Source organism: Cicer arietinum, chromosome 2 (assembly GCF_000331145.2).
Source record: "Cicer arietinum cultivar CDC Frontier isolate Library 1 chromosome 2, Cicar.CDCFrontier_v2.0, whole genome shotgun sequence".
Taxonomy (NCBI): domain Eukaryota; kingdom Viridiplantae; phylum Streptophyta; class Magnoliopsida; order Fabales; family Fabaceae; genus Cicer; species Cicer arietinum.
In genome coordinates, this window is record NC_021161.2 from 17,731,279 (window position 1) to 17,744,623 (window position 13,345).

Genomic DNA, 13,345 nt, shown 5'->3' on the forward strand with positions numbered 1-13,345 from the left:
TTTCTTTTTTGTAGCTCAGAACACAAGACCTGTAACTTCTTTTCAAGCACAAGCATGTTCCTTCATATAGGCTTCAATTTACACCATTAATACAATTTTTTAACTGCTCTGTTGTAGAGACATTTCTTGTGTCTATCAAAGTAACAAATTATACAATATAACGCCTAATTTATTAATATGTGTTTTTTTTTTCATTAAAATTCAAAAACGAAATAATAAACTTCAAAAATATATAGAAGTGAAAGTGGTTCCTTTGAAAACATTTGAAACACCTATAATCAAAAAATATTTGCAACTCTTTATAATAAATTTCTCAAATTAAAATAATACAAGACTTCCTAATCTATACTCTTTGACGTGATCCAACTCCGACTCAAGACATTGAAGGGCTAGTGAACAATTTGGATACTTCTCAAACTTTCAATGTGCACTGCTACCTGAAAAACATCACCCCCAAACATAGTGAGCATAAACTCAATAACATAGAATTTATAAAAACAGTTTAAAGATATTTTACAGTCATGCTGGTGTGCTACACAACATAAATTAAATACTCTTCATTGTTTCTTTTCTTTACTAAAAGTCACAATTTGTTCTTTAACTATATATGTATCTTAAGTGTTTTCATCTAAGCCACAAGTGTGAGGCACCTTGACAACTTAGACCTAGCTTTGTCAACAACATGATTGTTGCAGGCTCTAGTAACCAAATACATATTCTAACTAGAGTTCAATCGCCACCCCAAACACTATGTGGCTCATTGTTACCTTCATAAATTTCACCGGTTCGAAGTGATATTGATAACTATGGACAGATACCACTGACTCTGAGATAACTTGAAGGTGATGCTTATAAAGCAATCTCTACAACGTTGATTGATAAGTTAAGAAGACAAACTTCATTTTTCACAATGGCATTAAGTAAATATGGGTTAGCCAAAACCATGAATGGGAAGAATGAGTTTTGGTTGACAGGATTCACTCTAATCTAAAGAAATTCATCTCATAGGGGCTATGCTCCTATATTTCCTCATTGGTTTAAGGTAATATAATTTGGGAAGATTGTAACCCTGTAACCTAGGTAGCTAATCCCAGATAGCGGCGTGTCGCAGCCAACCCCAGAAACCAGGATAGCGGGTTGCGCGATATTGGGATTTTTTGGACAAATTATATGAATAATACTATATAAACATGCATAATAAAACAATGTCTCAAACTCATAAACATTCATAAATAGTAATAAAAACTCCACGTGTTAATCAAAATATACATATAGATACCAAATATCATCTCTTCTTCAACATAGTAGAGTAATAAAATAACAAAATATTAAAACTAAAATCCATGTTATAGGAATCAAAGATCATCATCATCTTCAACATAGTCTTCTTTCTCCTCCTCTTCCCCATCAACTTCAATAAATTAAAATAAAGAAAAACAGAAAGAAAGAAGTAACAAAATTAAATAAAAAATAAATAAAAAAAAAAACAGAAAGAAAAAAAGAAATAACAAAAAATAAAAATAAAAAAACAAAAAGAAAAAAGTAACAAAAAATAAATAATAAAAAAACAGAAAGAAGTAACTGAAAAAAAATAAATTAAAAAATAAATTAAAAAAAAATAAAAAGAAAGAAGTAACAGAAAAAAAAATAAATTAAATAAAAGAAATAGAAAGAAATAACTAAGTAACAAAAGATAAAAAAAAGAAAAAAAAAAGAAGTAACAAAAAAAATGAAACAAAAAGAAAGAACTAAAGATAAAAAAAATTAAATTAAAAAAAAAACAGAACCAAAAAAAAAAGGAAGTAACAAAAATAAAAAAGAAACAGAGAAAGAGAGAAAGAGAAAGAACTAAAAAGAAAAGAAAATTAAATTAAAAAAAAAAAAGTAAAAGAAAGTAAGAAAAATAAGAAACCTGATTGTGATGAAAACAGAACAGATAAAGAATTAAAAAGAAGAGAACTTGAGCAGTGACGAAGAGGAACAGGTGCGGCGAACACGAACGGAGTGACGAAGAGGAATAGGCGCAGAGGACGACGAACACAAACAACAGTGAGAAAACTGGAAGTCGAACAGGAAGAAGACAACTAACTCTGAAATTTGAAGGACAATACCAAAATTACCCCTAAAACGTTTTAAAATTTAAGGGTAAAATTGATTTTTCATGGAAAAAAAGAGAGGATTTTCTAGAAAAAAAATCTCGTTTTCTAGGGTTTGAGAACCCGCAACCTGAAACGCGACCCACGAACCCGCCTAGATTGCGCGCGACCTCTCCATTCCCCGCACCGCCGCAGCCATGTACTTCCATAGTGGATATTTATGATTCAACACTACCTCCTCTAGAAATAAGACTACACTAACTAGAGGTGCTTCTTTAAATAAGGCAATATGCATTTGTATGAAAATTTCAATATATTACATTTCTTGAACTTTCCTAAGAGTCTTATAAATAGATGATCAGATGATGTATGAAATGCAAAGTGTAACAAAAAATAATAAGAATTGTACAAATCTCCCTTACCCTTTCACAATTTCTATCATCTATATGGATTATGATCCCTAAATCACAATTAACATAATAAAATCCTCCATCCTCAAATAAGTTTTGCTTTTTAGTTCATGAGGAAACAAAATAAGTAAATTATATGTTTACAAGATTAATATTAAGCTTAAGAAAGAATAACATATAGTTGCCTTCACAATGTTTGTTCTAACAACAATCAGCACACAAGACACACAAGAACGTGAAATAAAATTGATATTAACACCGGTAAATTATGCTACAACCTTTGCTCTCAAATTAACCAGACACAAATATGATAAAAGAGCAAGTGACCAATACCACAGACTGCCAATTAGAAGAAACCACATTTTTTGGTTATAGATGTATCGCGTTGCAAAATACACAAAAACAGTTTACATTTTTTCAGAGTTGAATTTCTCTGTTCCATGATGAGGAAACATCTATTTATATTTCCAAAAACATATTCTTACCTATAATCATCATCAACAAGATACAATGTACAATTTTGCTAACCTTGTTTACTTGAAGGCAATGTTTAAGTTATCGGGAGCAACATAAAATGCCTTTGTCGCTGCTATTGCTGAATCACCTCTCTTGACAATTTTCTCAAGCTCCTCAACCTTCTCCAACAAGGATGCTACATTTGAATTGGTACATTGAACCAGCTGGTTTGCAGTATCTAGAGCAGTACATAACTGAACAAAGGGTAAAAAACACATATTATATATAATAAGTTGAAAATATTAAAATAAAGACAGATAAACAATGGGAAAATATGGATTTAAGTTTAACTACTCTAAAACAAATAATTCACTCTTAGCGTATGAAGTAAGCAATCTCAAACACTGATAGAACTCATAATTTTAAGGCAAGAAAATAGAATTCATTTGATTGAATTTGGTGAGCACAGCTCTTTGAATGGAAGATAACAACAAGAAAAGGAAAGAAATATGGTGAACCAGAGTTTTACAGAGAAAACTCCTACCAGAGGTAATGCTCCTAAACCAGAGAGAGATTCTCCATGTAACTAACTGATTATTTTCTGCCTGCCTAACTCACTAACCCAACCGTCTTTTATAACAGAATTTTCCCCCAAATCAGGGAGGGTCCCAACTCCCAACTAACTCCTGTTCCCCCTTTTCCAGCTGGTACTGCTGTTAGTTGGGTTCCTATCAAACACTAATGAAAAAAATTAATTGTTTGCATTGTATGCACAAACATAACAAATCATAGTTGTATGGCACTATCAATCGTCAACAGATTTGATATTTACTTAATTTAGTCTTTCAGATGAATTTCGCAATTATGAGGAGTGAAACCTAAAAATTATGGATTTGGACACTTTGCAGAAGCACTATACAGTACAGTCCGCTTAAGAGCTTATGGAACTAATAAGTTGAATCTGAGTTATGACTTGGTCTCTCTTATAGATTGGATGGCTCTACCACAGACTACACGGTGCAATAGAATCTAGTGGCGGATCTAGGACCCCAGCTCAAGGGTGCAAAATATGATGGTGGTTTCAGATTTTGGGTGTTGGCCAGAAATAACTAACAATTATTCACAACAACAACAACAATAATAATGATCTGAGTTTAATTTTTAAGCAACAGTGTAAAACTTTGTCACGCGTGTATTGAATCAGATACACTATAATGTCAGTGTAAAATATGTTGTTGCAAATATGGTAGTTTATAAAATCTTTACAAAGGATTAAAATCAAAGTGTATAGAAATAAAATCCCTAATAACTAAATCGATAATAAAGATCATGGGAGGAGAGGAATGGAAACCTTCAATGTGAGTGAAGTCCAAGAATGGTCGGTGGCATTGAGGGCGGAGTTTAGGTGATCGTAGTTTTCCTGAAACGACATTAAGGAACAACGTTAAATGCTAAGTTAAAATTGTGGTGAAATGAGAGAGAGAGAGAGAGAGAGAGAGAGAGAGAAGAAAAAGGAACCTGAAAGAGTTTGGTGAGGTCAGGAAGTTGTTGAGGAAGGGTGTTGTTGAGATCTGAATGGGAAGACTTCGAAGAAGAGGGAGAGGTTTCGCGAGGGAGAGAGTCTTTTCCTCCTTCTTCACCAACGTCGCTGAGGAGATCTCCGATGCATAAAAGGGGCCCTCCGATTCCTCTCATTTTAAAAACAAAATATGATTTTCTGATGCCAAATCTGTAATACTTCCGCAAATTGCGTATATTTTGAATTGTTAGTAAATTATATTTTTAATTATTTATCTTATTTAAGTGTAATATTTATAAATTTTTTTCTTCATTCAACTTATTTGTGTAAAAGTTTGTATAAATCAATTATTTTTTTATTTAGCTCTCCTCCTTCTTTTTCCAATGTTTGGTTTTAGAAAGGAAAGTGGAAGGAGAAAAAGTAAAAGCAAAGTGAGTAGAAAGTGAAAGAATTGTTTGGATTAGATGAAAAAGAATGGAAAGAAAACTAAAAACTTTCTTTTCTTTAGTTTGTTTGATCATAAAGTGAAAAGAAAGAAGATACATATTTGTGAAATGACAAATATGATCTTGTATAAAAATTAAAGATGACCAAGAAAATAAATATACAAAATATATTTTCAATGATATAGAAAAAATATGTGTTTTCATAAAAGAAAATGCACTTACTAAGTAATAATAAAGATTTAATTTTATGTTTTAAGTTAAAAAATTTTGCTTCTATCTTCTATAAAATTAAATTCACAATTTTTTTATATTTGATCATTTGCATTAACATATTTTAAGCTAGACATTTGCATATGTCGAAGTAAAAAATCAAACGATCTTGTAAATATTTAGTAAGGTATGCTAAAACAACCTTCACCTCAAAATATCAATATTACGTCGTAAAGAAAATAAATTTTTTGAATGAACTAGTGCTCATGCTATATATATATATATATATATAAAACAGATGCGTCCAATTTTTTACACATTTGAGTTTTTAGTGGAAATTGACCTAAAATGACATTTACACATCTTTGAAAATACAAAATACATTGCACTTTTAATTGCATTTGCTTGTTGACTATACTTGATCTAGAAGTGGTGTACTAGAGGTGAAAGCACCTTAAATCAACCATACTTTAGTTACTGCACTTGATCTCATATTGATCTTCAACCATCTCAACCACACTTCTCTTTCGTTTTGTACCCCTTGAAGTATATGAGCTAATAGGATTTGTTTGACCATTTTGTGGAATAACTTCCACAAAGTTTGGAGGTGAATATTGATGTTCATCAAACATAACAACAGTTGGCACATACATTTATGTATCTTCAAAATAATTATTTTGGTCTATACTCTCATTCTCCCATTGTTTGTGCCTCTGCTTAGCTATTTTTGCAATTTTTCATGTTGCCATATTAATAGAGAACAACTCTTTCATGATGTCATAATGCTTAATTTGCATTTTTCTCGATCTTGATACATGTGATTTTGCCTAACCCAAAAGCAACACCATACATAAGTTCAATTTGGTATTTATAATAAACATTAGAAAAATTGATCAAATAAAAGGTAAAAATGTTAATTACCCTTATCGAATCATCACAAACTTCATCCTCGGCCTCGAACTTTTAAGTCAATGGATTCCGAGAAAATCCACTTAAGCTATGAAACAAGTTGTAAACTTCATAAAAGTAATTTTTCAATGTCTTTCATTTTATTCTTTATATGATTCTTCGTGATATTTGGTCCAATTGATGACCTTAAGGCTTCAAGCATGTTGTTGTATGCTTATATTGTCCAAGCACCGTTGATAGAACCGCAAGTGCATGGTATTATCGCGTAGTAAAAATTATCGTTCTCACAAAGACTTTGTTATGAATACTAGTGTCTCTTTACTTTAATGATTAGCTAAAATAGTAAATGTTGATAATGATTTTTGGTTTAAAATTTACAATAAAAATAGTCTTGAGATTGTAGTTTTCACAATGATGGATACAATAAAATTAACCTTCTATGAGTTATGGGTGTTAAACTCTTAAAAATCAAATAAATAATTGTAACTAATGCTTTATTTCAAAGAACAAAAGTGTATTTTAAACTAATAACCAATCTATTTTCATGATTGATGTATTAGCAAAATCCTTTAAGAGAATATATCTTTCATGATTTCAAAAGAACCAAAATCTATTTTCATGATTTGATTATCTTGTCCAATTTTAGGGGTCAGATATCAAATCTACCTTTTGGTATATTATTTGATATCTAAATATGAATATGATTCTTACTAAGATTGAATTAAAAGATCAACACCCATGACAATATGAAATAGAAATTGTTAGAGATCCAACATTGGAAATCCTACAATCCCAAGACAAGAAAGATCTATTCGCATATGATCATAGTAGAATCAAAGCTTAAATATAAGAACATTGGAAATATAAAATAACATAATAAAAAATGACAAAACAAAAGAGAAAACTGAATATTATTGAAACTAGAAAATTTCTAAGAGAAATACAAGAACAAAAGAAAAAGTAGTAAGAGAAACCATCAAAATTTCATAGAAGGAAAACGGTTCAACAGAAAATGAGTCATTTATGGCCATAATAGCCATTACTGCCTGATAGTAATAGGTGCAGTTGCATAAGATTAATAGATTATGGTCACTACTGTCAGACAGTAATAGACGTAGCAGTAGAAAATGAACAGATTATGGCCATAATGGTCATTACTGTCAAGTAGTAATCCTTGCTGACTTGAATTGGCAAATTCTTTTTTTTTTTTTTTCCGTTCATCCATTATGGTTGTAATGACTATTATGGTCAGACAGTAATGTTCGCTGGAACTTGATTTTCTTTCACTTTCTTGATCAAGATGCATCACTTGACTTCAAGGCTCTTTTGCTCCAAAAATCCTCACTTATTCTTTTACTTCTCCTTGCAATCAAAACAAAACAAAAAGGTAGTAAAAAAGAACTAAAATCGAATTAAAAACATCAAATTAACCTATCAAATAAAGTTATAAAAATAGATAAATTCTAGCTTATCGAATTCCCCCATGCTTGAATCATTGCTTGTCCTCAAGCAATTGTTTTAGGTAAAAGTTATGGACGAGCAGACACCATGAATAGTAACTCAACATTCAATTCAAGTGTATGCAATAGGCAACTTCCAAAACAATTGGATAACCAACTTCGGTTCAAAATCAGTGACTTAGGCTCCTTAGAAAACATAATTCTCATCAATATGACACTCAGCTCTCAAATTCTCTCAATGTTTTAGGGTAATAGGCATTCACTCAAAGTTTCACCAATGCAATGTTTTCTGCCATGAGAGCATATGTGAATCAAAAACACTTTTCAAGGTTATAACGGGGCCAAAGGATAATACGTAGGGAAAACCAATAAATTAGGGATATTCAAAATGCTATTTCAAATTAAACATAGGATCATAGATACCCTTTTTGAGTAATTGGAGCTCAACGTATTCAAAAAATCTTTCATCAGCCCAGACTTTAATCATCAGTCATATGTGTTACTCCGAGTGGAACACCTTATTGTGTATTTTCAAACTGAGACTAAAAACATTTTTTTTCTTTTCTTTTTTTTCTTTCTTTTTTTTAATTAAAAGTTGCTCCACTTTATTCAAAAGGGCACCCAATGTAAACTACAAGTTTTTTATGAGGACAAAGATCAACCATTATGGTCAAAGCAATAACTTCAAAAAGAAGTTCAAATATCTTCATTAATAAAGCTTCAAATCCAAATATTAAATGTTAAAATGTAAAGGTATATGATACAAACCAATACTTCAATTACACGAGAAAAAGTCATATTTACATATGCATATAAAGTATTTTCAAAAGTCAAAATAGCATTAACAAAGTCTTAAAACTAATATTTTTGACAAAATACATAAGTGTATTCGAATACAGCATCCTGTATTCGAATACAAAGCAAGTCAGAAGCAAAAGTCTCAAAGTTGTATTCGACTACGACTATGTGTAATCGAATACACTTCAAGTCAATGGCCAAAATCCTTATATATGTATTCGACTACAACCTTCTGTAGTCGAATACAAAGTAAGTCAGTGGCAAATTTTCACTAATTTGTATTCGACTACACACATGTGTATTCTAATACAAGGTGTAATTTTTGAATATTTTTAAACGTTACAAAGAGTTGTATTCGAATACACACATTCTGTATTCAAATACAACTGGAAGCAATACAATTTTTCAGATCTGGAATGGCTCCAGATCATTGTATTTTTTCATCAAACCTCTTGGATCAATAGCCACGAATCTGAAGAGATGTTTATGGAGTATAAATACCCCATAACTTTAGATCAAACAACACACAATCCTTGAATCAATACCTTGAACAACATTGAACAAAATTTTGATTTTTTACAAAGTACTTGCATTTCATTTTCATATCATTCAGAAAGGTTCTCAAGTACTTGAATTGTTATTGGATTGTTTATCAATATATCTTTCTTTATTCTTATTCAAATCATAGTGTATCACTTGTAAAAGAAAGTAATACTTTCTTAAAAGTAGCTTAATCTAAGATAGTGGTGTGCTATCTTAGAAGTGTTGTTAGAAGTTTGTAGCAAGAATCCCAGGGTGAGAGTTGTACATTTTCTGACAATTAGTGGATCAATCTCTTGTGGTGTGCAAGAGGACTGCACGTACCCTTGGTTATAAGGGGAACCAGGATAAATCTATTGTGTTCATTTATTTACTGCACCTTACTATTAGTAGACATTATATTAACTCAGAAAATTCAATTACCATATCACTGAAAACAAGAAAATTTACTAAAACCTAATTCACCCCCTCTTAGGCATACCTATCTTCTTACAATTGGCATTAGAGAAGGTTCCGGTAATTTGCTCCTCGATCCTTATTAATGGCTGTCGTACAACCAGTTTTTAGAGATGGTGGTAGTAGCAATAAACAACCATGTTTCGTTGGTGAACACTATGATTTTTGGAAGATACGCATGCAAGCATATCTTGAGGCACAAGGAGATGATATATGGGAAGCGGTAGAAAATGGTCCCTATGTTCCAAAAATAGTTATCAATGATAAAGAAGAAGTAAAGATAAAAGTCTTATGGACAAATGATGACAAAAGGAAAGTATTGTTTGATAAAAAGGCCAAAAACATGTTACAATCGGCACTTGGAATGGATGAATTTTTCCGTATATCTCATTGCAAAACAGCTAAAGAAATATGGGATACACTTGAAATTACACATGAAGGAACTATTGAGGTAAAGCGTTCCAAACTCAACACATTATCTCAAGAGTATGAATTGTTCCGAATGCAGCCCAGAGAATCTATTCTGGACTTGCAGAAAAGATTTTCTCATCTGACCAACCACTTGACGGCTCTTGGAAAAATCTTCACTAATGATGAATTGAACCTTAAAGTTCTGAGATCATTAACAAGGGCATGGCAACCTAAAGTAACAACAATTTCTGAAAAGAAAAGCCTATCAAAGATGTCTCTTTCTGCACTTTTTGGAAAACTCCAAGAGCACGAAATCGAACTTGGAAGGTTAGAACAAAATGAAATTCAAGAAAAGAAGACCAAAAACATTGCTCTAAAGACCAAATCAAGAGAACAAATAAAAGACGAAAATTCAGATGAAGATGAAAATATTACGTTCCCTGTTAAGACATTTTGTAAGTTTCTTAAAAATGACAGAACTTTCAAAAAGAAAAGCTTTAGGAAGAAAGATAGTTCTACTTCAAATCAAAACTTCACTTCTTTGAATGCAGAAAACAAGGACATATCAAGGCAGATTGTCCAAACCTTATTAAGAAAAATGTCACCAAAAAGAAAGACTTCAAGAAGGAATACATAGCTTGCGAAGACAACGAAGTAAGTTCATCTTCAGAAACATAAAGTGAATAATGCGCTAATGTTGCATTGATGGCATCACATCAATCAGATAACGAAGAAGAGGTTAGTAACATAGACTCCCTTCACCATCATAAAACTAATAGTGAATTGATTCTAGAATATAATGAGGCTCAAAACGCCATCAAGGAACTACTTATTGAATGCAAAAATCTGTTCAAACTAGTGTCAACACAAAAGAGAAAAAATCTCAAGTCTTCAAGAAAAAGTTGACACTATGGAAAAGAATTCTGAAAAACTAAAACAGAATTTTGCATGCAATAAATGTGATTCCATCTCCTTCAAGATTGTTCAATTAAATAGAGTAATTGAACGATACGAAAAATGACAAATAGGCTTGGAAAATGTTTTAAATATGCAAAGATACTCAAATGACAAAAGTGGTCTTGGATACTCAAAATTTGATAAACCAAACTTGAATAAGACCATTTTTGTCAAAGCAAGTAATCAATCCAATCAAGAAAAGATTATAATTATGAAAAAGGACCACCATTATAAAGAGAAAATTATTCATAGTAAATCTCATACACATGCTTTTAAAAATAGATTTACTCCTACTTGTTCTTATTGTGGTCTCAAGGGTCACACTCCTAATACTTGTCATATTAGAAACATTAGTATTCCAAAAGGGCATTACGTGTGGATAGAGAAAGGTACTAACCCTCAAGGATCCAAAGCACATTGGGTACCTAATAAAATTTGATTTTAATATTGCAGGTATGCACAACAAGTACCTCAAATATGTGGTACTTAGATAGTGGATGCTCTAAACATATGACGGGTGATATAACAAAATTTTCAGCATTGACTCTTGAATCAAAGGGATATGTGGTCTATGGAGACAACAAGAAAGGAAAAATTTTAGGCATTGGAAAAGTTGGTACAACCCCATCCCCCTCGATTGAAGATGTACTATATGTTGAAGGTCTAAAACACAATCTCATAAGCATTAGTCAGCTTTGCGATAAAGGATACAAGATAGCCTTCAACAAAGATGAATGTATCATCCAAAATGAAGCTACAAATGAAATACAATTTATCGGTAAGCGTTTCAAAAACATATGTATACTTAATCTTGACGATTTATCCTTAAAAATGAAATGTCTTTTGGTAAGCGACAATAATGATGCATGGTTATGGCATAAAAGAATTGCACATATTCACATGGATCATTTAAACAAATTGGTCAAACATGATCTTGTTGTAGGCTTGCCAAAAATGAAATTTATAAAGGATAAATTGTGTGACGCTTGTAAAAAAGGTAAGCAAACAAAGAACTCTTTCAAACCAAAAAATGTTATTTCAACTTCCAAGACCACTTCAATTAATACATATGGACTTGTTTGGTCCATCAAGAACCAAAAGTCTTAGTGGAAACTCATATGGACTAGTGATTGTTGATGACTACTCAAGGTTCACTTGGACCTTATTTTTGGCAAGTAAAAATGAGGCTTTTAAAGCATTTAAGAAGTATGCCAAACTAGTCCAAAATGAACAATCAGCCGAAATTGTATCAATTAGAAGTGATCATGGAGGAGAATTTCAAAATACCTCATTTGAAGAATTTTGTGAAGAAAATGGAATTTTCCACAATTTTTCTGCACCTAGAACACCACAACAAAATGGGGTTGTTAAGAAAGAACAGATCTTTGGTAGAGCTCACAAGGACTATGCTAAGCGACTCAAGCCTACCAAAATATTTTGGGCTGATGCTGTAAACACAACATGCTATGTTTCCAATCGAGTAATCATTCGGCCAATTCTTAAGAAAACTCCGTATGAACTCTACAAAGGAAGAAAGCCCAATATCTCTCACTTCCACATTTTTGGATGTAAGTGTTTTGTGTTAAACAACGGTAAAGACAACCTTGGAAAATTCGATGAAAAAGTCGATGAAGGTATCTTTATCGGCTACTCATTAACTAGTAAAGCCTTTAGAATCTTCAATAAAAGAACCTTACTAGTCGAAGAATCAATGCATGTAACTTTTGATGAAACTAACCCCGTGAAAGAGGATAACATTATTTCCTATGACGATGATGATTTTAAAAGCAATGAGACAAGCAAGGAACATCAACCTGATCAACCAAGTCAAGAAAGTGAAGTCAATATTGAAAAACAAAATGATAATCTACCTAACGAATGGAGAACCCATATATATCACCCAATTGATAACATCATAGGTGACATCAACAAAGGAGTCACAACAAGGCTAAAACTACAAGATCCTTGCTTGAACATGGCATTTGTTTCTCAAATGGAACCCTCCAAAATTGGTGAAGCACTTAAAGATGATCAATGGATACTTGTCATGCAAGAAGAACTCAATCAATTTGAAAGAAGCCAAGTATGGGAACTTGTTCCTAATCCTGGAAATAATCCAAGAGCTTGGTATGATAGATTAAGCACCTTTTTATGTGCACGAGGATTTGAAAAAGGGAAAGTCGATAAAACATTATTTGTCAAAAGAGATAATGGTCACACCTTATTGGTCCAAATCTACGTTGATGATATAATATTTGGATCAACCAACAATGACATATGTGAAGAATTCTCTTCAATAATGCAAGGAGAATTTGAAATGTCCATGATGGGAAAATTAAACTATTTTCTTGGACTTCACATCAAGCAACTTGAGCATGTCATCTTCATAAATCGGGTAAAATATTGTAAAGAATTACTCAAAAGATTTGAAATGGAAAATTGCAAAGAAATTGCAACTCCAATGGGCTCCGGAACCTATGTTGATAAAGATGCATCAGATTTCAGGCAGATCCGAAAGAATCGCATCTTGTAGCCGTTAAAAGAATTATGAAGTACTTGAAAGGAACGACAAATGTAGGCCTATGGTACCCCAAGGGTAGCATATGTAGCCTAGTTGGATATTCTGATTCAGATTATGCAGGATGCAAAACGGATCGTAAAAGCACAAGCGGCACTT

The 13,345-nt window shown here is 32.0% G+C and overlaps 1 protein-coding gene across 1 annotated transcript; it reads right to left on the reverse strand.

Moving 5' to 3' along the window:
• Positions 1–213: 213 nt before the first annotated feature.
• On the reverse strand, positions 214–4,711 carry LOC101503166 (uncharacterized). The gene is made up of 4 exons (XM_004514267.4): positions 4,481–4,711; positions 4,314–4,382; positions 3,035–3,216; positions 214–437 (listed from the first exon to the last, which is right to left on the reverse strand). Exons 1-3 carry the CDS (start codon positions 4,655–4,657, stop codon positions 3,040–3,042), a joined length of 423 nt encoding a protein of 140 aa, XP_004514324.1. The 5' UTR covers positions 4,658–4,711; the 3' UTR covers positions 214–437; positions 3,035–3,039.
• Between the last annotated feature and the right edge of the window lie 8,634 nt (positions 4,712–13,345).